The sequence below is a fragment of the Oryctolagus cuniculus genome, chromosome 20 (genome assembly GCF_051225735.1).
Source record: "Oryctolagus cuniculus isolate XC-2025 breed Fujian yellow rabbit chromosome 20, ASM5122573v1, whole genome shotgun sequence".
Classification (NCBI taxonomy): Eukaryota; Metazoa; Chordata; class Mammalia; order Lagomorpha; family Leporidae; genus Oryctolagus; species Oryctolagus cuniculus.
The window spans coordinates 43953791-43975760 of record NC_142886.1 but is presented as its reverse complement, the minus strand read 5'-3'; the positions used below and the strand labels follow the sequence as shown (position 1 = coordinate 43975760).

The window sequence follows — 21970 nt, the reverse complement described above, 5'->3', positions numbered from 1 at the left end:
TGGAAGAAGAGCAACCGGGACTAGAACCCGGTGCCCATATGGGATGTTGGCACCACAGGTGGAGGATTAACCTAGTGCGACACGGCGCCGGCCCCATTACTTTTTAATTTGAAAGGCAGAGTTACAGAGAGAGAGGGAGAGACAGCGACAGAGACCGTCCATCTGCTGGTTCACGCCCCAAATGGCCACAATGGCCGGGGCTGAGCCAGGCAGAAGCCAGGAGCCAGGAACTCTGCGGATCCCCCACGTGGGAGGCTCAGAAGAAGCTCCTGGCTTCCGCCTGGCCCAGCCCAAGCCATTGCAGCCATCTGGGGAGTGAACCAGCAGATGGAAGATTCTCTTTGTAACTCTGACTTTCAAATAAATCAGTAAATCTAAAAAATAAATACACTTGATCTTAGCCAAAAGGCCGAGAAGCGATTCTAAAAAATAAATAAATAAAGCCCACCTGTGTGCCAGTCATGCCAAGAGAAGTTCCATTTGCACGACAGGAAGTTTCCATGGGCTGCTTGGGAACGGGTTTTTAGTTCCTCGCGGGAACAGGGGTGGGTTTTGGTTTTGGTTCTGTTTGCTTTGTTTTGATAAACTTCTGTAGATGCCTTGTGCTTCTCCTTGATGCTGCGTGGGGTGGGAGGAGGGAGGCAGAGAGAGAGAGAGAGAGAGATGGAAGAAGGGAGGAAAAGAGAAGAGACAAAGAAAGAAACGGACGAGGGAAGGCGCAAGCGGACAGTCCAGGGCCGACCAGAGCGCATCAGACACCAGCAAACGGGCAGCAGAGCCGAGACAGCGACCGGCGAAGCTCCCAGTGCAGTCTGTGCGAGTGGATGAGTCACGGCACTCTGTCTGCGAGGGCCGCCGTGACCCAGTGCCACCCACTGGGGGCTGCGGGTCCGGGAGCAGGGTGTCAGCAGGGTGGCTTCTCCTCTGCCCGTGGTTTGCACACGCCCCTCCTCCCTGGGAGCCCCCTCCCCAGTCTTCCCTCCACGTGTGTCTGCATCCTCACCTGCTCTCCCTACGACCTGGACGACTCCGCGTGGGTACCCTTGGTGAGAAGGCATCATGGAACTCTCACGGGGATGCAAGAAGCTCTGAACTGAGTCAGACCCACCGCAGTCCCTGGCAGGCTTCCCCAGGGGAAGCTATCTTCACAACGGGGCGTCTCGGGGTCAGACACACTGCTCTCACGGAACACGGCAGCTTCCTGCTTGCCAGGCGCCGTCCCACTTATGACGGGATCGCACAGCCTTAGCAGTGTGTCCCGCTTAGGTCTCCGATACCGCAAAGATCCCCAGATGCTTGGTTTGCGTCAGGTTGCTGCCAAGAGAACCAAACCTCCAGCAGCTTCTGGGTCCAGCACCATGAGACTGGCAAAGAACCACAGAAAATCCACGAAATTAGAAGTGCCTTCTCCTGCCACGGCAGATTGTTCCAGCTCTGTTACTGAAGGTCAGGGTCCTCTTTTTCCTTTGCTATATTTTATATTAACACTTCTTTTTAGAGGATTGATAAAATTTTCCTGGAGTCTTTGTCTTGTGTGTGTGTGTGTGTGTGTGTGTGTGTGAGAGAGAGAGAGAGAGAGAGAGAGAGTTGAACATGAGTCTGTTGGAAAAAGAGGCAGAACTGTTTAGTCTCTTGTCCCCATTAGAGTTGAACACGCACTAGCCAACATCGCCGGCCATACTGTGTATGCTAGAGTTGTGGTTTTTTGGTTTTTTTTTTTTTTTTTTTTGCCTTTCTCTTGTAGATGCTGTACCTCTACAAGTCGCCTTGGAAACAACTTAGTCCGTCTTCCCCAGGTGGACACGGGGATAGAGCCCGGACCCACCAGGAGGCAGGTGCCCACCGTTCTCTTCCTCCCTCTGAAGACCCACGGTGCTGCAGGTGACCGTGTGGCTCCACCTGGCAGAGCCAGCCATGGCGGTGAGCAGTCTCTCTCCCCGGCAAGGCAAGGTCTGTGCCAAAGCCTCCCTCGTCGCCTGCCCCTGCAAGGCCCAGCCAGGAGGCAGCCTGTAGGTGGGAGGCTCTTGGTTTGTTGTAGGCACAAGTTTCCTGGCAAAAGAGGCTGGGGGGCTTTCCCAGGAAGGCTGCCCAGAGCTTGTCAGGAAAGCAAGGTGGCCTGGCCAGGGTGGGTAAGCAGACACGCCCACCAAGGCAGGCAATGGAACATTTTTTTAAAAGATTTATTTATTTTATTTGAAAGTCACAGTTACATAGAGAGAGGAGAGGCAGAGCGAGAGCGAAAGCGAGAGAGAGAGAGAGGTCTTCCATCTGATGGTTACTCCCTAATTGGCCACAATGGCCAGAGCTATGCCGATCTGAAGCCAGAAGCCAGGAACTTCCTCTGGGTCTCCCACGTGGGTGCAGGGGCCCAAGCACTTGGGCCATCTTCTATTGCTCTCTCAGGCCACAGCAGAGAGCTGGATTGGAAGTGGAGCCAGTAGGGTCTCAAACCAGTGCCTATATGGGATGCCGATGCTTCAGCCAGGGTGCTAACCCACTGTGCCACAACGCTGGCCCCAGTGGAACATTTTTAAATATGGACATTGTAGAATAAATATTTATTCTAGAACCAGAGGCAGGGGACCAGAGGCAGATTGGGAAGGCGAGAGGTGAGTGGGAGGTCAGCCAGGTCAGGGTCCGGAGGTGGAGCAGGTGAGCCGTGGAAAGCAAACGTGGCCACTGCCCAGTGGGCTTTCGGGAGGAGAAGCGCTCAGTTCAGATGTCATAGTGTCATCCGCAGACAGCCAGGCACCCAGCGACCCGGGTGGGGAGAAAGACAGCCTGGGGTCTGCACAAATCCCCCCAAGGAAGCGCGAATTCAAATCCAGGCTTCTCGAGTCTAAAGCTCCACCTGTTGCCACAGCTACAGCTCCCTGCAAGGGGCACGGTGGGGCTGCGTGGACCTCCAAGGGGAGCCCGGTGTGCCCGACCCCCACAGAAACACCACATGCCGCTGACGGGTCACACCGCATGCCGCTGGCGGGTCTCCGTCACCACCACTCTTCCCGGGAGTCCAGGGCTGGATTTCTCACCATGAAATGAGAGGCGTGGGAGGGCAGGTGACTCTCCTCTGGGTGGAGACATCTTCCTGGACAGGGAAGCCGTGAGCGGTCCTCACAGCAGCGTCCGGCCGAGATGAGAGGACAAAAAGCAGGCGGCCACGCTGGGGCAATCCGATGGCTTCAATCAGCAGAAAAACCCCTCAGCTGGAGCAGGATTAGACTTGACCTTTCAAGAATGTGTTGGGGTCTCAGATTTTTTTCTGACGAGATGGCTTCCAATTCTGAAATACAAGAAACTCAATGCAGCGGGAAATTACGGTCAATTGCCTTGAACCTCCTTCGTCGGAGATTCAGAGCCAGCTCAGGTTACATAATTGCTTCCAACTCTGGGAATCACATAAACAAGTTCATTGTCTGATGGGCCCTCGCTGCAGGCTAGCTGGCTGGAGGGGCCAGGAGCAGTCGAAGAGGTTTTGCTTTCTTCTCTACTGAAAGCTGTTTTTTTTTTTTTTTAAATCAGTGATATATTCACACGGCTCAAATTCCAAAATTAAAGGAATAGCCTTGGCTCTGGCGCCATGGTGCAGTAGGTTAATCCTCCATCTGTGGCGCTGGCATCCCATATGGGCACTGGTTCGAGTCCCGGCTGCTCCACTTCCGATCCAGCTCTCTGCTATGGCCTGGGAAAGCAGTGGAAAATGGCAGGGACTTGGGCCCCTGCACCCATGTGGGAGCCCTGGAAGAAGCTCCTGGCTCCTGGCTCTGGATTGGCTCAGCTCCGGCCATTGCAGTCAGAGGATGGAAGACTTCTCTCTCTGTCTCTCCCTCTCACTGTCTGTAACTCTGCCTCTCAAATAACTAAATAAAATCTTTTAAAAAAATGAAATTTCCAATCAAAGGGTAGTATACTTATAATTTGGGGAGATATTATCAGACAGCCCTCTGTAGAGACTGTTCCAATTTATACTTGCCTGAAGAATATATGAGAAGCCAGGTTTCCAACACTCTTAGAAATTCAGCATCTTTGTTTTTATCCCTGCCAATCTGACAGGTGAAACCGGGCTTCTATTTGTACTTTTAAATTACATTTCTCTCTCTCCCTCTTTTAAGATTTATTTATTTGAAAGACAGAGTTACAGAGAGAGGTAGAGCCAGAGAGAGAGGTCTTCCATCCGTTGGTTCACTCCCCAAATGATGGCAATGGCCAGAGCTGAGCTGATCCAAAGGCAGGAGTCAGGAGCTTCTTCCGGGTCTCCCACACGGTGCAGGGGCCCAAGGACCTGGGCCATTTTCCACTGCTTTCCCAGGCCACAGCAGAGAGCTGGACTGGAAGTAGAGCAGCCAGGACTCAAATCGGTGCTCGTATGGGATCCTGGAGCTGCAGGCCAGGGCTTTAACCTGCTGTGCCACGGCACCAGCCCCAAATTGCATTTCTCTTAATTTGAGTGAAATTGAGTGTATTTTCATACTGGTAAGAACCAAGTTAATTTGTTTCATTATGGATAATAATTTTTTGCCTGTTTGTATACTGTGTTGTTGGTCTTTTTCTGATTTGTGGAAAGTCTCTATTCATAAAATTAATCTTCTTTGCATGATATAAGTTAAGAAATTCCCTGAGTTTTTTTCTTTGTATTTTGATGGTTGCCAGTAGTAGCTTTTGTAATGAAGATTTTTAAAAAAAGTTTTTGTTCATATTTAAACTTATCAGTCTTTGACAAAATGACTTTTGAGTCACAATGACTTTCTTCTAGTAGTTCAGGGTTTCATTTTCTACGTGTCAGCCTTTGATGGGCTTTATCCTGGTGTAGGCTGGGAATGCAGTTAGGGTGTTTGCTGTAGGAATGAAGAATCTCCACTGCTCTATCTTTGAAGCCAAAGCTAATTTCTGACCCGTGTGTTGTGCCCACTCTTGGTTGGCAGGGACCTAGGTGGTCAGAGCGCCTCCCTGGGGTCGCCGCTGGCCACCGGGGCAGGCACTGAGAGACATGCTGGGCCAGGCCTGGCTCCCAAGGCTCCCTCCAGGAGGGAGGGGCTTCTGCTCCGATGGCACCGGTCAGAGCAGCCCTGGGGCCAGAGGAGAGGAGACGGGGACATTGGGAACAGTTCCGGTGACCTCTGATGAGAGCTGCATCTGACGCTTTATTTCCGGATAACAGTCGTGCGGTCTCTCCTGTTCAGTGCTTGGTTTGAAATAATTTCCATTCATATTCTAAATTCCACTATATATTAGGGACTCCTGGACATTTTTCTTTTTTGTTCCATTGATGAGTCTTTTCTATTCCCCTACCGTTTAGTTTTCATTAAATGTTTCATAATTCGTGAATTATATTTTTATTTATCACTTACCATTGGGGGTCTTAGAGTGTGTTTTAATATCTTGTAGGGTGATCTGTCTTCCCCCAAACTCTTTATTATTTTTCAGAGTTTTACTGACTGTTCTTGCTTGTTTTTTCATATGAATTTTAGAATCATCTTTTGTTAAAATCATCTTGTTTGTCTCTGTGTGAGAGAAAAATATTTATTGATATTTTTGTTGTGATCCTGTTAAATTTATATCTTTTAAAAATGTTTTTTTTTCTATTTAAAAGACAGAGTTACAGAGAGAGGGAAAGACAAAGAAATCTTTTTTTTTTTTTTTTTTGGATAGGCAGAATGGACAGTGAGAGAGAGAGACAGAGAGAAAGGTCTTCCTTTGCTGTTGGTTCACCCTCCAATGGCCGCTGCGGCCGGCGCACCGCGCTGATCCGATGGCAGGAGCCAGGTGCTTCTCCTGGTTTCCCATGGGGTGCAGGGCCCAAGCACCTGGGCCATCCTCCACTGCACTCCCGGGCCACAGCAGAGAGCTGGCCTGGAAGAGGGACAACCGGGACAGAATCCGGCTCCCTGACCGGGACTAGAACCCGGTGTGCCGGCGCCGCTAGGCGGAGGATTAGCCTACTGAGCCGTGGCGCCAGCGAGAAAGAAATCTTTCACCGACTGGTTCATGCCCTCACATGGCTACAACAGCCAGGGCTGGGCCTGGCTGAAGCCAGGAGTGAGAAGCCTCATCCCTACGCCGGTGACGGGGGCCCGACCACTTGCACCATCTTCCGCTACTTTCCCCGCATGTTAGCACGCGGCTGGATCAGAAGTAGAGCAGCTGGGACATGAACTGGCACCCATATGGGATGCCGGTATCACAGCGGGCGGGCTTAACCCACTGCACCACAACACCAGCTCCTAAATATATATATTAACATACGAAGAATGGACATCTCCATGATGCTTAGCTTGCCCAACCAAGGCCACCACGTGCCGTCTTTTTAAATTTTTATTTATTTGGAAGAGAGAGAGAGAGGAGAGAGAGAGAGAGAGAGAGAGAACTCTTCTATCTTCTGGTTTATTCCCCAAATGCTCGCAACATTTGAGTCTGGGTCAGGCCGAATCCAGGAGCCACAAACTCCATCTGGGTCTCCATGGGGCACGGGGCTGTCACCTGCATCCTCCCAGGACACACATGAACAGGAAGCTGGAATTTAGGCTCAGTGGCATTAGGGATTCCTCCACCTGCCGCCTGCGCGTTTCTCAGGCTTGCTCCTGAGTGTTTTATCGGCCACCATGAGCGCCAGTGCACCTACGGCAGCGCTTCCTTTCCTCTCTTCTCCCCCCGCCCCACCTCTTCCTCCTCCTTCTTCCTCCCACTTCTTTTTTGTGTATATCTGAAAGTTCTTAATTTCTCTCCTCTTTTTTAAATTGGTGACTCTGTAGGCAGAGACAGAGTGGAGCAGCCGTGAGCAAAGGTTAACTAAAGGGTGAGATTTGTCCACCGACGCTTTCTTTCCCACATTCGACTGCTATCTGAGAGGCCGTGGGGCAGTGGCCTTGAGTGCTGGGGTTATTGTTTCACGGTCAGTTTGCTGGGGAAGCCGGCAGGATGGAGGCAGTGTTGGGATCGAGGAAGGAGAGCGTCTTCTTTGAAAACGTTCCGCTTGGGCCGTAGCAGGTGTTTCCTGGGCAGCGAAGGGACAAAAGCACCCCTTGGGCCAAGGACCTCACCCCATGCTCCAAAGAGAGGGGAAGCTTTATCAGAGATCCTGCGGCTGAGTCTGAGTCCAGCACGACGACTTGGAGATGGAGGAGGGCTTCCAATCAGCCGGAGCCGCGGCTCTCAACCCTGCAGTCAAATCACCAAGGGACTTTTGAAAACCCGGGTCCCCAGCCCACTCCAGCCAACAACATCAGCTCCTGTGGGGGTGAGGCCTGGGTCTAGGGTCTTTTAAGAACCGCCCCCCCCCCCCCATGATTACACTGTGCAGCCACGGTCAGGAACCACCCTGGAGAGCAATGCTCTTGCTGAGCAGGGGAGACGGTGGCGAAGCGAGGTGCCCGCGGCCAGGCTGTGACCGAGCACAGGGCTCCGGGGTCCCCAGCCCAGGGAACAGCAGCTGATGCCCCACCGGGGGACAGCCCAGGCCGGGCGAGGTCCTGGCTTCCCCAGTCACCAACCCCACGTGGGAGGGGACAGTTTCCTGCTCCACAAGGGAGGGCTGCAAAGCCAGTCTGTCACTCACCCCAGCTCACGCAGCCCTAAAGGGGCGGCACTCGGGCCAGAGCTCAGACTCCGGGCGCAGGGGTCCCTGCGGCCCAGCTGGGCTCTCACCCGCTGTGCTCTGAGGCCTTGGAGCCTCTGTGGCCCCTTTCTCCTCCCATGGCAGGCACAGGGGACAACAAGGGTGGCCAGGAACTGTTAACGTTTAACTGTTTTCCGCACTGCACCTTGCTCAGGTGCCCTCTGTCTGGCGGTCCCCCGAGGTCTGCACTCAGGGAGGCACCGCTGGGGAGGCACGGGGCGCCCGCTCCTGGGATCTGTTCCTTCTCTAATTGCGGGAGATGCAGACAGAGAGAGGAGCTCCTTGCGCCCTGGCCCGTGGGTGGACGCTCAGGTCGCTGCCCCGTCCTGGTTCCTGGGGGAATGCTGTTCTGAGACCCCTTGGGATCCCTGTGAGAGCCTGCTGTGAGCCCTCCCGCACAGACACTGGAGCCTCTGGGAGTTCTGTTTTTACCTTTCTAAAAAGGACATTTTCTTTTTATATATTTTGCCTTATTTATTTATGCAACAGGCAGAGAGAGAAAGACTGAGAGATCGCCCACCTACAGGCTCACTCTTCAAACGCCTGCACAGCCAGGGCTGGGCCAGGCCAAAGCCGGGAGCTGGGAGCCCAATCCAGGGCTCCCACATGGGTGACAGGGACCCAAGTCCTCAAGCCACCCCTGCTGTCTCTCCAGGTGTGCGTCAGCAGGAAGGTGGGATTGGAGAGCAGCCGCACTTGAACCCGAGCACTGGGATACGCGGTGTGGGTGTCTTAACTGCACCTGCCCCTGTTTTCACTGCCAGACCCCTCTTCATCGCGGCTGCGCCATCTCACGCCCCACCAGCAGCGCACGGGGTCCTGGGTTGCCCACGGCCGTCCTGACAGGCGGGAGCGCGTGCTGTGGTTTTGGTTGAATTTCCCCCATGGTTAGTGAGGAGGAGCACCCTCCCATGCACCTGTCAGCCGTGTGTGTGTCTTTCGGGGAAACATCTGTTTAAGACCTTGCCCGCGTCTCACTCATGTTTTGCTGGTTTTTCTTGCTATTGGGGTGCTGGAGCCCCTTAATCCTTTTGCTGTGAACTCTTTAGCAGACCTGAGGCTTGGGAATCCTTTCTCCCGTTCTGTAGGCTGCCCTTTCGTTGCGTATATACAGCGGAGTATTATTCAGCTTTGAAAAAGGAGGAAACCCAAAGTGTGGGCCGACATGGGTGAAGCTGGAGAACATTTTTCTATCAAAGCAACAAGCCAGGCTCAGGGGGGCCACGGTGACCCTGAGGGGGCATCAGAGTAGCCAGAGTGCGGGCCGCCGGCAGGGGTGGAGGGAGGAAAAGCGAGCGTAGCTGCCAGCAGGTGCAGCCGGCTCTGCATGGCAAGGGAGTTAGAGACCCGCACGCCCCGGCCTGCGTTAACGGTACTGTGCCCGGCACTTCAGTGTTACAGGTGAGACCTCACATTACCTGTTCTTTCTGTAATGGAGGGATTAAAGAAGAAAAAGGAGAAGAAGGGGGGCGGGGAGAGGGGGACGGGAGGAGGGGGAGGAAGAAGGGAGAGAGAGAGAGAGAGAAAGAGAGAGAGAGAGAGAGAGAGAGAGAGAGAGAGAATTACATGCATTTCTTTTGGAGTAGCCAGTCAGTTTTCCTTAGCTTTGCCAACCTGGGAGCTGGCAGCCGGGCTCCTGTGTGGAGCTCAGAGCTCCCGGTTTTCGGGGTCACCCCTCTTTCGGAGCTCTGCCTCCCTGGGTGCCCACACGGCCCGCTGCTGGGGAGCAGAGGGCCTGTGGAGCGCGCGTGCGCACCTACCACGTGGGCCCCGGTCCTCGGCGCCCCTCCCCCGGCGCAGGGATGCCAAGGCTGGTTTGGTGAGAGTTTCTCCAGCCGGCCCGTCTGCCCCACACCCTGGCAGCTGCACAGGGACCTCTAGACCTGCTAAGTGACAGGGCTGTGGGGTCTGGGGGCCTGGGGGCCCACCTCCAAACGGGCTCTGGAAGTAATTTCCTCAGCTCTGCTCTGGGGTCTCCCCGCTGCCTCCCTCCGCTGCCCCCCCCCCCCCAGGGGCAGGACTCTGCTTTCTCTCTCGAGGGGCCTGGGCTGCCCTGGTTGAGTGTGCACACCTGTGGCTTCACACCTCTCCCCCCAGGGCTGCCGGGGGCTGCAGCCAAGCCCGATCCAGAGGCGGCTTGGACGAGGGACGCGGAGCGGTGAGTACCAGAGCCCGCCTGCGTATGGCTTTCTCCGGCTGGGGTCCCCCGAGTGCCCGGTCGTCCGGGGTGCTAACAGAACCTGGCAGCAGCTACTGTGTTCTCTGAGGTCCCCGAGCCACGAAACAACCCGAGCATCCCGCAGCGGAACCCGGGGCCGGGGAGTCTGCAGTGAGGACAGGAGGTCTGCCCGGAAGGAGCCTGGGGGCCCTGGTAGGGGACTGAGCTGTTGGGAGCTCCCCCCAGCTGGCGAGGAGAGGTCAGAGGTGAACGTGGAGCCTACAGGAGGCATGGAACGTAGGGAGCTCCTGGAAGGCTCCCTGGAGGAGGTGGTACCTGAGCTGAGACTGGAAGATGGGTCAGGAGAGAGGCAGGAAGGGGGCCTGGGGGCTTCGGAAGAGGCAAGAGCAGGTTCAAGGTCGCAGAGGCGGGGTGTGCCTGTGTGCAGGTGTGGGGTGGTGATGAGGGAACTTGTGGGATGGCAGGTGTCCCCTGGTCCCTTCCCAATCCTGCAGTGAGGGGCGCTCGCCTCCCCGGAGCAGGGAGGAATCTGCAGCGCCTCCCTCCGCCTGGATTCCTCTCCTGACTGCAGGCCCCTCGGCTGTCTCCCAGCATGCTCAGCCTGAACACCACTTCCTCCCGGCGCTCTCCTGCTCGGCTTGCTGCCCGGAGAGTGTTCTCGGCAGCCAGGGGCCCGCCCTCGGATCCGTTGTGTTCGCCCTTCCTCCCCCAACAGAATCACAGAGCGCCCCTGGGCCCCACTGCCCTTGAGCTGAGGCGCCCCTGTGTCCCTCCGGGGGCCCCCATTCCTGCCCGGCCCCGCCATGCCCGGTGCACCCCCATCCCCGACCCCCAAATCCCTTCTGTGCCCAGCGGCAGAGGACTTTTCCTTTTCTGTTTAGACATTGACTTATTTATTGGAAAGGCATACTGACACAGATCGGGTAGGGGGAGGAGACAGAGAGAGAGGTCTTCCATCCTCTGGTTCGCTCCCCAGATGGCTGTCAGGGCTGGGGCTGGGCCCCACCAAAGCCAAGAGCCCGGAACTCCATCCAGGTCTCCCACGTGGGTGCAGGGGCCCAAGCACTTGGTGACCTTCTGCTGCTTTCCCAGGGGCATAAGCAGGGAGCTGAATCGGAAGCAGAGCAGCCGGGACTCGAACCGGGTGGATACGGGATGCCAGGGGGCAGGAGCCGTGTCACAGGGTCAGGGCTAGCAGGTGGCAGAGCAGGGGCTCTGGGGGAGGGGAAGTGTGAAACTGTGGCAGGGGACCAGGTAGCTCCAGGGCAGGAACGAGCCTGGGGACAGATGGGCCCCTGCCCAGGCCTGGGGCTGGGGTCCAGTGAGCCTGGCCAGGCGGCTGACGCCTGGGGGGCAGGCAGGGTGGGTGTCAGGGCACAGCAGCAGCAGGGCCGTCCGTGTGCGCAGGCACAGGGACGTGTCCATCCAGGGAGAGTTTACTGCTCTCAGGACACTGCAGTGCAAGGGCTCCCTGGGCGCTGGGCGCCACGCTGGCGGTCACTGTCCCCTTCCCACGGAGGCGCAGGGCTCGGAGGTCCGGCCGCACCGAGGGCCCAAGCCCCCCGACGTCCAGCAGGAGCCCTAGGCTTGTGTGGGGTCGACGACTTTGCTCAGAAAGAGGACGCTCGCTGTGTTGCTGGGGGTGATGACCGCCAGGAAAGGCCTGTTGAAATGCACCGCGGTCAATGGGCCCAGTTTCCCGGACAAGAGTGAAATTTTGACGCCGGTGGCGGCCGCCGCTTCAGTGCCCTTCTCGGCTACGTCCAGCACAGCCTTGTGGACCACCTGCGGGGACATCAGAGCGTGACTCACGGCGGGGCGGGGGTATGGGCTGGAGGGAGGTGCCTGCCTGGCTGTGCTGGGCCCCCCCCTCCCAGCGCCCTCTCTGCTACTTCTGCCCAGGTGCAGAGTTCTGAGGGATTTGCCCAGAGTCGCGGAGGTCCGGTGTGTGTGGCAGGGGCCGACCTGCGTCCCTCTGGGTCTGCGTCCCGAGTCTGTGCTGCCCCCAAATACCAACAGCTGCCAGGAGCAGGGGCCAGGCCAACACTGCGCATTTCTTTGGCCAGTAACCCTGCAGCCGTCTCCACCATGCAGCCATGCTCCGTGGCTGGGCCGGCCCTGGGCTCAGCACCTCTCCAGCTCCAGCCTCAACGTGCCACGGCTCTCAGCTACGACTGCTTTACATTGGGAGTGACATCGCACCCCTGGAACACACCCGTCCCCTCCTCTTCACACCTTTGCACCCAGTGCTCCTGGGGAGGTGGGGAGCAGCCCTAGCACAAGGCTCGGCTGCCCAGAGGCCCCCTTTTCCTGGTGGCTCTGTCCCTGGTGACGCAGTCCGGGAGTCCCGAGTGCTCTTCGCTCATAGTCATGGCATATACATCACAAGTGCCCTAGAGCCACCATCACCTGCCCAGCCAAGCACTGCATCTAGCCAAGAACTATGGCCCCACTTTGCAGGGGGAAAGCCCGAGGGTGGAGGACTCTATTTTGCCCACATTGGGCAGTAAACAGTGGAGTGTGGGACGGTGGCCACAGATGTCTGATTTGAGCCCAAACTCTTCCCCACGGCAGCTCCTGCATCACTTTATGCCGCAGGGGAGGTGGGTGCCAGCCCCCAGCCGGGCAGGAGGTGCTGGACCATGCCGGCTCTCTAGGCTTGAGGGGTTCCCAAATCTCAGACTCCTCCCACATGCACCTGGCTTCGGCCCTCAAGGTCAGAGGGAGCGTGGGTTTCACAGCCTCACCTGGGAGACCGCCAGGTTCTTGACCCCCATGACCCCGGACAGGTCGGCGTGCGTGGTGAAGACTTCTCTGATGCCCAGCTCGGAAAGGAGGTCTTTCAGGTTCAAGTCGCTGGAGATGGAGAACTTGGGCAGGTGCAGCTCGTCAATCCACCTGGGAAGTGCAGGAACCACGCTGGAACGCGGCTTGGCCCAGGGTCCTCCCCAAGGCCAGCGTGAGCTTCCCTGGTCCCTCCCCCACCCCGCCCCATCCATATTCCCCACCCGGTCTATGCCTCTAATTCATCGACACCTGTGTCATCTGTGAGCGTCCACATGGGCTGGGCACAGGGCCAGGGCTGGGTTGGGGCCATGCCTGAGCTTGGCCTTGACCTTGTCCCTTGGCTCACAATGCATCAGGAGACACCTGTGCTGCAGCAGGGACCCCCGCAGTGAGAGACGGGGGGGGGGGGGGGCCCAGGGCAGCCTCATCGGCCGCATAGCAACCTGCAGCAGGGGCACCAGGAGGGCTTCCTGCAGGAGGCGGCATGGAGGCTCAGTCTCAAAGGATCAGAAGGAGCTGGCTGGGGGAAGGCTGGGAGAACTCAGAGGAAGGTGGGAAGCAAGAGGGGGCACTGTGAGTGCGGAGTGGCCGTGGCATGGCAGGGAGCGGTAGGGAGGAGGCCGGGCAGGGGCCTCGGCTGCCCGTGGTGCCCTGAGACAGCTGCAGTTGCCGCTTGGCCTGCTGGGGAGCTCCGTGAGGGCGGGGCTGCCTCTGCCTGCAGTGCTGAGCCTGAGCCTGGAGCAGGCTGCTCGCAGAACGGGCACCTCGCCCTGTGCACCCCTCTCCCCGAGACACCTGCTGTCGGCTGCCCGCTCTCACGGCCGCCCAGACTAAGGAGCGGACGTCTCATGTCTCCATCCTTCTCTGAAGCCGTGGGAGCAGAGACGGCGTCCTACGCCTCTGCAGCCCTCCCTCCCTCCCTCCCACCACAAGTGTCCACGGAGCATCCACTCTGGGCCACGCAGGTGCACACAGACACTTCGTCCGTGTTTCGCAGATCAAAGTGTCAGAGGAAGAGGCTTTTCTTTCAGAACCACTCCTGGAGCCCCAGCTCGCAGGCCGTCACTTGGTGCTAAAATGGAGACTGGGGAGGGACGGGGGTGGGAGGTGGGGGGACACATGGATGGGAGGGGCGGGAGCCAGGCCTCATGGTCTCCTGGGCTCTGAGAGTGAGGCAGCCCCAGAGGGCGCCAGCTGCCTGGACAGCAGCCGGGGCAGGAGCTGCGGCCGCCAGTGGCCCTCGCAGCAGCCTCCTCCCTCTGTGGTTCACCAAGTGGCCCCCCAGACACTCCCCCCCAGCATTACCCCCAAGAACAAGGGTGCAGGCAGGATGCTGCTCCCCACTTTGTAGGAAGCAGCCCCCCCAGGGCTGAGCCTTGGGAACGGGGCTGAGCCTGGTGGCCCCACCACCCCTCACAGCTGTCCCTCCCCCTCCCCGAGGCCACACCCACTGTGCTGCCTCGCCTATTCCCCTGGGAGCTGAGCCTCTGGGCTCCACGCGGCCAGCCTGTGCTGCCCACCTCGGGTCTCTCTAGAGCTCAGTCGCCTCTCACACTGCACACCCCGTCCCTGCTCCCCGCCGCCACACCCCCTGGAGTTCTGTGCGGGGCTCCTGGCTGCTCTCCCCGCCTCTCGCTAACCCACTCTCTGTGCTCTTAGCAGCAGGGTGGTTCTTTGAAAACCACCCGGGGCAGGTCTCCTCGGCTCTCCGTTTCTCTGGGGGGAGGGGAGGCCAGGGTTCTCCAGGGGTCTGCAGGGGTATCCAGGGGTCTGTAGGGATCTGCAGGGGTCTGCAAGGCCCTCCACAACCTGCTCCACTGCCCTGGGGCCTCTGCCTCACTGTCCAGCTGCAGGTGCTCCGGCCTCGCTCTTCGATGAACACAGCCCTAGGGGCTTGGCCCTGCTGTTCCCTCCGCCAGGAATGCTTTTCCCCAAATATCTGCTAACTCAGTCCCCTGCCTCGGCTCTGTTGGCGCCCCAGCTTCCCCTAAGGGCCATCTAAGGGTTCAACATCACAGACCACCGCCAGCTCCACTTTCCCGACCCCGTTACCCGCACTGCCGTCCTCTCCTAGTCTTATGTTCTAACAAACCAGTCATTTCCGATCTGTGTATTTATTGTCTGCCTCTCCCCCAGGTGCAAGGTCGGCTTCCTAGGGCAGAGAGTTTTGTGTTTTATTCACTGTTAGTGTCAAGCGCATAGTAGGTGCTCAATTAGTCACTCAACAGACGCTGAATGAATGAATGGGTAACCAGTGCAGCACTGGTTCTCACAGCTGCCTCGCCTCCCCCTTGGCTGATTGCAGTTCCTGCCGTCTCCCCGCACTGAGCCGAGCTGTCCATGAGAGCTGGGCGTTGTGTTAGATTCCTCCTGACTCAGGACACACTGAGGATCAGAGGAAGCCCCCGGCCCTGGCTCAGTCTGACACCATCATCTTTTAAATATATACATATAGATATATATTCCTTATTTGAAAGGAAGAGAATGAAAGAGAAACAGAAAGACAGAGACAGATGGAGAGATCTTCCATCCACTGGTTCACTCCCCAAATGCCTGCAACAACCAAGGTTGGACGAGGCCAAAGCCAGGAGCTTGGAGCTCCATCCAGCTCTAGCTCTCCTGTGAGGGTTCCAGGGGCCCAGTTACCGGGGCCACCACCTGCTGCCTCCCAGGGTGTGCATTAGCAGGGAGCTGGATTGGAAGCAGAGCTGCTATTGCAGGATTCCCGCATCCGTGCCAAATGCCCACCCCCGATGCCATCAGCTTAAAGAAAAAAAAATCAGACCCAAAACTACAGGGAGCAAGATGACCCCAGCGTCCACCTGCTCCCCTGCAGAACCTCCCCCCACCGAGCCCCCACACCCTGGCCGCTGGGAGGGAAGGCGGCCAGCAACGGCGCCGCCCCTGAGGGTACTCACTTCGCCTGCACTGAGCTTCTCCACCTGCTCAGGGTCTCCGGGGACAGCTTGGCTTCCACCTCCTCCATTTTGCCCTCGTCGGGGAGGATGAAGAACGCGCTGGCATTGCCCAGGTAGTTGAGTTGCACCACGGTGCAGGACAGCTCCTGGTCCCGGAAGTAGGGTGTGGCAAAGTCCTCCATGGTCATCATGGGAACCGGCACCCATTTGCCCTTTTCCAGCTGGAACCTGGACTTGATGGTATCGCGGGGGTCAAAGGGCTTCTCCCACTTGGCTGAAAGTGGAGCAAGCGGGCAGAGGCCAGGTGAGTGCCAGGGCAGCCTCCCCTGGGGGCAACAGAGCTCTGCCCGTCCCCCGCCAGCCAGGGGCCCTCTTCGGGGGGCCCTGCCTGGGTCTGCAGTAACACCTCGGTGAGTGGAGAAGCCGTGGGTGTGAGGGGGAGCCATGCAGGCTGGGAGTAGGTCGCAACAGAGAGGCAGGGGTTGGCACAGGTGGGCGAGAGGGCCCGGCGGCCCAGGGGCAGGCAGGAGCCCGGGGGAATGGGAAGTTCCTGGCTCCCTGGAAGGATCAGTGTCTGGAGTCGCTGGCATGGCTGGGGTGTGGCAGCTCTGAGTCTGAGCTCCACACGGGGACGGGAAGTGGCAGACGGAATAGCAGCGTAAGCCCTGGGGGTGGGGATGGGGCCTTAATGGAAGGAGAACTCAGAGCCAGGAGTGACCATGAGCACAAACGCGTGGGTACGCGCAGCATCTTAGGAGGCAGGGACACTGGGTGCCCCCAAGCCGGGGCTGCGACGTGCTGGCTGTGGGTCCTCCGCTCACGCCGAGTCACACCCACTCTGATTTCTTGAACTCGGGACCCTGGGACTCTGCGTCTGTCTCCCGCTTGCTCCTGGGAGCCCAGCCTCGTCAGCCTTGTGGCCGCGTCCTGCAACCCGGTGGAGTCAGCCCTCCCAGCCAGCCTTGTCTCCGGGCCCTTCCTGTCCCCCTCAAGGCCGTGCTAGCTCTGGGCCCAGACCGAGCCGCTGCCCTCATGACGGCTGTCAGGTCTCTCGCTCACCGTCTCACAAGGCTCCGGGTTGGCCAAGATCCCGCCGCTGAGATCCCTGGGTTGGCCAAGATCCAGCCGCTGAGATCCCACCCCATGGGCAGCCCCGTTGCAGCTGGGGGTTGGTGCCCAGCCCTGGTCCCTGGGCTTGGGAGGGGATTCCCTCCAGAGTCCCCAGGTCAGCATCGCCCACGCCCCCTCCCAGCTCTCTCCCTCTAGGGCCTGCTTGGTGTCCTGACTGAGGATTCCGTCGTGGGCGAGGTTGACCCCAGCATCTGTTCAGCACTGAGGTCTGCAGGGGTAAAACTGCTTCTGGCACCCATAGCCGCTGCACACCTGGAACACAAGCCCACCCGGGCCAGGCTGACGTAAACCCTCATCCCAAGGACCGACTGACCAACATTCCTATCGCCCTGCCCACTACGTCCAGCTGTCATCGTCGTCATCCTCATCATCACCATCGTCACCAAAAGGCCAGAGAAACAGCTCCCGGGACAGCAGAGCGTCACACTCAGATGCGACACGGACATCGGAATTGTTAGGCGTGAGGCAGAGAATTTAAAGTCACCCTAACCAGTAAGGTAAGGGCTCCAAGGATATGCATGAATAGGTGAGCAGGGTCGGCAGAGAGAGGGAGACTGAGCAAGACGCGGAAAGCATTGCCAGAGATCAGCGGCACGGAAATGGAGCGCGCCCTCCCCGGCCTCACCGGGAGACTTGATGCAGCCGAGGAGAGAGCCTGGGTGCGGGGATGCGGGCTGATGGGACTTCCGGACGGAGCACAGAGAGAAGCAGGAGTGATAAAGGCAGGGCCTCCAAGAACCGTGGGGCAGTTCGCAGAGGCGCAGCATGGCCACGGCCGGAATGCCTGGGGGCTGGGACTCCCTCCCTCCCCGCCTTCCTTCCATCATTGCGAGCAGCGTCTGGGGGCCCCCCGTGTCTCTGGCTCCCTCACTTCCTTGCCTGGCCCCTTCCCGTCATTCCTACCTTCAGGGTTTCTAGGACCAAGGCAGCTGCCAGTCTCTGCTCAGCCCCTGTGCCCCCTGTCTGCCCCCTACCAGGCGTGAACAACTGACAGCGGCAGCCGGAGCCAAGCCCCCTGGCAGGGCAGCAGACAGCTCCCTGCCCACCACCCCGCCCTGGCCAGGAAGGTGCCCCTGGGGACGTGACTGATGCCCAGGGGGCCGGGGTGGGAAGAAGCCTGGTCTGGACTGAATCCTGCCGTGGCTCTACAGGTCCCTAACCCTTCTGACCTCTGCCCCCATCTCTGCGTGTGTCACCAGCTCTCCTGATTCTTCTCAAAGCCTTCGCTCCATCATCTCAGTCTAGGCCCCCTCCCCCGGGGGTCCAGGTGGCTCACAAGGCCAGGGTGGCTTTGTGACCCAGCTCTGTTTGCCTCCACCTCCCTCTGCGGTGCTGCTTTCTCCTGTAAAGGCAAAGGAGAGCTGTGTCCTGGGGGAAGGCTTCCCTCTCCGGCTCCCCTTCCCCGCCTGGCTGGAAGCCCCCTGCCCCTGCTTTCACAGACTGGGTCTGCAGCACTGCCAGCTGGCGCCCTCTGCTGGTGGGGTGCAGTGGGAGAGGAGGAACTGACACTGACAGGGCGCCCCGAGCCAGAACTTCTGGAACCTGAGCGTCACACACTGCCCCCTGCTGTCCACACTCCACACTTGGCTATCGACCAGGCCCGGCACACACGTGACAGGTTCCTGTGTGTGAACCAGATGGAGGCGAGGCACAGAACGGGAAGCTGAAGGGTGGGGCTGCCAGGGGTCAGCACAGGAGAGGGAGGAGGGGGCTCTAAGCAGGGAGGTGGCAGCCTCCTGGGGGCCCAAGTGTGTAGCTCCCTCCATCCCTCCGCTGCTGGCTTTGCTGCACTGCCTGTGCCCGATGGCTAGAGGTGGAAGCGGCAACTGGTCTGTCTGCTGTGACCCTAGGGGTGGGGCCCTAGGGCAGGGCGGCGGGAACCCCACCAGCAAGGCAGGCGCCCGGTCCATGTCCCCTGCCCCCTAGCACAGCTGCTGGGCCGGGGCAGAAAGAGCCTGCGGACTCAGGACCCTGCGTCTGGGACCTGCGGACCCCGGGCGGGCGCTCACCTTTGAAGAAGATGTAATTCACCAGGACCATCGCGGTCTGCGGGTCGAGGCCCTGGATGAGGTCCACGATTTTGCCCTGGGTTTCCTTCTCCACGTAGCTGTTGATGAGTCTCTCGGCGGCGGCGGGGTCCTGGAAGTCGGTGGCGATGGCGGCCGAGCCGTACAGCTTCTCCGCGCCCTCGGCAAAGGTCGCCAGCATCTCCAGCGACTCGCGGACGAACAGTGCGTTGCCCAGGCTCAGCTGCAGCTGCGCGCGCGGCTGGCGGAGGGCGCTCAGGAGCTGCTGGAAGCCCCAGTGGATTTCCATCTCCGGCGTCTCGGTGAGGTTGAACTTGAGGCCTTCAAGCAGCTCGGTGAGCGTGGAGTTGCGGGCTCCCAGGGACAGGAAGGCCAGGGCCGTGGAGAGGCTCAGCGGGGAGAAGATGAGGTTCTTGTGGGGCATCGTCGAAGCGAGCTGCTTGTACAGGCTGCAGGCGAAGTGGGCGTTGCTGGAGACGAGCCCTGCAAGCCGCCGCCCATCCTCCGAGAGCTCCTGGCCCCGGGTCTCCTGGCCAGCTGTGCCCGCGGGGTGGCAGAGGACAGCAGGGCAGAGCCCCGCTACCACCAGCGCCAGCGCCAGGAGAGTTGACATCCTCACCGCTCTCAACCCTGAAAAGCAGGAACCCTGTAAGGCTCAGAGGCCCAAATGGTGCAGCTCGTCCCCTCAGGGCCTCCCTCCTGGCCTGCGCTCCAGCCCTCATGGCTTCGTGACCTCCCCTGGGGGCGATGCTTTCCTGGGGACCCAACAGACACCACTGCTGTGAGGGTGAGTGCTGTCCCTGGGACAGAAGTGGGGCACAGAGTGGTGCAGGGGGCTCCCCAAGGGAACACAGCGGGCCAGGCACGGAGGTGCGGTCAGCAGCCAGGCCCACCCAGCTCTTAGTTCCGGTGGCCATGAGGTTGGGGGACGTGTCCTTCCAGAATGCCTTCTCCTCCCCCATGGGCACCCATCAGAGGGAGAGACAGTAGGGGGCCTTGTCCCCACCCCAACCACTATCTGCCCTGAAGTAGGACCCTGGAGGTCTCCTGCCCCGTGTCAGACCTCAGCCCTCCCCCAGTCCTGGGTGGCAGGTGCCATGGTCCCAGGCAGGCCATCCCTGGAGGGGCCCGGTCACAGCGCGGTCTGCTAAGGGAGGACCCAGCAAGCGGCTGGTCCCTGAGAGGTTCTGCGGGGTTGACTTCCTCCCCTGGCCCCTGGAGCTGCTGCACAAGACCGGAGACAGGGGCTGCATTCAAACCCCTGACTGTGGCCGGCAGCTTCCACCCACGTGGTCCCTGACTCCAGAGGAGAAAGGGGGCTGGGGCCGGCGCTGTGGCATAGCAGGTAAAGCCGCCACCTGCAGTGTCAGCGTCCCATATGGGCGCTGGTTCAAGACCCCACTGCTCCACTTCCAATTCAGCTCTCTGCTATGGCCTGGGAAAGCAGTGGAAGATGGCCCAAGTGCTTGAGCCCCTGCGCTGCATGGGAAGACCCAGAGGAAGTTCCTGGCTCCTGGCTTTGGATCGGCACAGCTCCGGCCGTTGTGGCCATCTGGGGAGTGAACCAGCGGATGGAAGACCTCTCTCTCTCTCTCTGTCTCTCCTATCTCTGTATAACTCTGGTTTTCAAATTAATAAATAAATAGACCTTAAAGAAAGGGGGTCGCTCATGTTGGGTCCCAGGGGAGGATGGAAGGAGAGGAGGAGGAGGAAGGAGAAGAGGAGGAAGAGGAGGGGAGGCAGTTCCGGGTTGCTGGGAATCCGGAGTTGAGGGACAGGGCAGCCTTGGCCTCAGCTGTCGGCTGACAGTCGGGCAGATGTGGCCAGTCCTTTGGAATGGTGTCACACGGGATTTTCCGCAAATCACAGCTGGAGGGAGATGGCTGGTGTATCTAAGCCAGCCAGAGGGGGGCGCAGCCGTCCGTCAGCTCGGCCACGGGGCCTCAGGGAGAAGTGGAGCCCTGGCCCCTCCAAAGGCAGCCCCTGTCTCCCGCAGACCCTGCAGCCCTGATGGGGCCTGCGTGCTTTGTCCAGGGGCCCCACGGCAGGGTGTGCGTCTGCACCCCGTCCTGAGAGCAGTGCCCTGTGCCAGCCGAGGGGACGGCACCTCCTCCCCCTCTGAGGGTCAAGGTCACAGCTCGCTCCCACTCAGAGCCCAGAGCGTGGAGTCAGAAATGACCCAAGAAACCACAGTGGCCCCTCCACCCAGGGCAGGCGTGAAAACCCGCATCCCCCGAGAAGGGGACATTGGAGTTGGTGGCAGCCCCAGAACCGTCCCTTGGCCCCCAGCCCCATGACCTGAGCCCCCTTGCACCCCACACAGGCCACAAGCTCCAGGTCACAGCCTAGCACCCCAGGAATCCTCAGCTCCCAGCACGGAGGCAGCAGCGTGGGTTACCTGCTGGTAAAGCCGAGGAGGCACTGGGAGGTTCCGGAGGCGCCCGCCCGGAGTGCTGGCTTTGCCCGAAGGCCAGCACTTATTTGTCCTGGCAGGGAACCCCGCCCCTTGCTTAGGAAATGTTGTCGGGAACAGCCGAGGGCTCTGTTCTTAGACTGGAAACAGCCAGACGACTGTTTCCCATAACCTGGTTTATTGGCTCCAATGGAACAACCCGGTGATGGGAAGCGCCTCTAACTTTTTGTTCCTTAAAAACAATGACAACAAAAACTGCCTTCTTAGTGCACTTTCTGTGTATAAAATGTGTATTGAGGAACATGGAATAACCCAGAAAATATAAATAAAGATGCTGGAAATATCCCCCAGGGTGGGCCCGGCTAACCCGTTGGTGTATTTCCACGTCGCTTTGCTTCTGAGCGTTGGGCGTGAGTCTTCATGCGTCTGTGTGTGTGTGAGGTGTGAATCTCTGAACGCAAACGCGGCCGTGCTGTTTGCAAACACAGGACTCTGTCGCTGTGCGTGCTCCAATGTTATATGCCTGCAGTGTCACGGGCGTGCTTACACCTGCACTGCACACGCATGTGAGAGCGTCTCCCTGTGCTACGAAGGCGACAGGACTTCTTCAGTCTCGTGATCTCGCGGGCAGGCCAGCGTACACGGGATCTATCATTGGTCAAACCGTCAGCACGCAGTGCGTGACTATCGCTCTAAATGCAAGCCTGGCTTTGTTTGGAGCACTGTGTGAGCGAATGAACCACAATAGATGCTTGTTGGCTCTAAAGCGTGAGTGACCGATGAGAGTGGAGTTTCATCCTCCCTAACTTGGTGGTCCTTGCTTTGCAGGCTCCATATATTTTCAGAATGTAATATCTTTTTAAGCACTTTTGCCTTCTTCTGCTGCTTTCCTAAGGCCATTAG

General features: G+C 58.9%; 1 protein-coding gene and 1 pseudogene across 1 annotated transcript; both read right to left on the bottom strand.

The window, feature by feature from the left end:
* Positions 1 to 298: 298 nt before the first annotated feature.
* Positions 299 to 421, bottom strand: LOC149120159 (U2 spliceosomal RNA; annotated as a pseudogene).
* Positions 422 to 10654: 10233 nt separating this feature from the next.
* Positions 10655 to 21109, bottom strand: SERPINA3 (serpin family A member 3). The gene is made up of 5 exons (XM_002723248.6): positions 21053 to 21109; positions 18637 to 19284; positions 15497 to 15770; positions 12539 to 12689; positions 10655 to 11576 (listed from the first exon to the last, which is right to left on the bottom strand). Exons 2-5 carry the CDS (start codon positions 19265 to 19267, stop codon positions 11373 to 11375), a joined length of 1260 nt encoding a protein of 419 aa, XP_002723294.3. The 5' UTR covers positions 19268 to 19284; positions 21053 to 21109; the 3' UTR covers positions 10655 to 11372.
* Between the last annotated feature and the right edge of the window lie 861 nt (positions 21110 to 21970).

Excerpts from the sequence above, each read along its gene's own strand:
- SERPINA3 (XM_002723248.6), bottom strand. The coding sequence starts at position 19,267 with ATGTCAACTCTCCTGGCGCTGGCGCTGGTGGTAGCGGGGCTCTGCCCT. Across the intron at positions 15,771-18,636 it reads GAATTACATCTTCTTCAAAG|CCAAGTGGGAGAAGCCCTTT; the intron begins GTGAGCGCCCGC and ends CTCCACTTTCAG. Across the intron at positions 12,690-15,496 it reads AGAAGCTCAGTGCAGGCGAA|GTGGATTGACGAGCTGCACC; the intron begins GTGAGTACCCTC and ends TGCACTTCCCAG.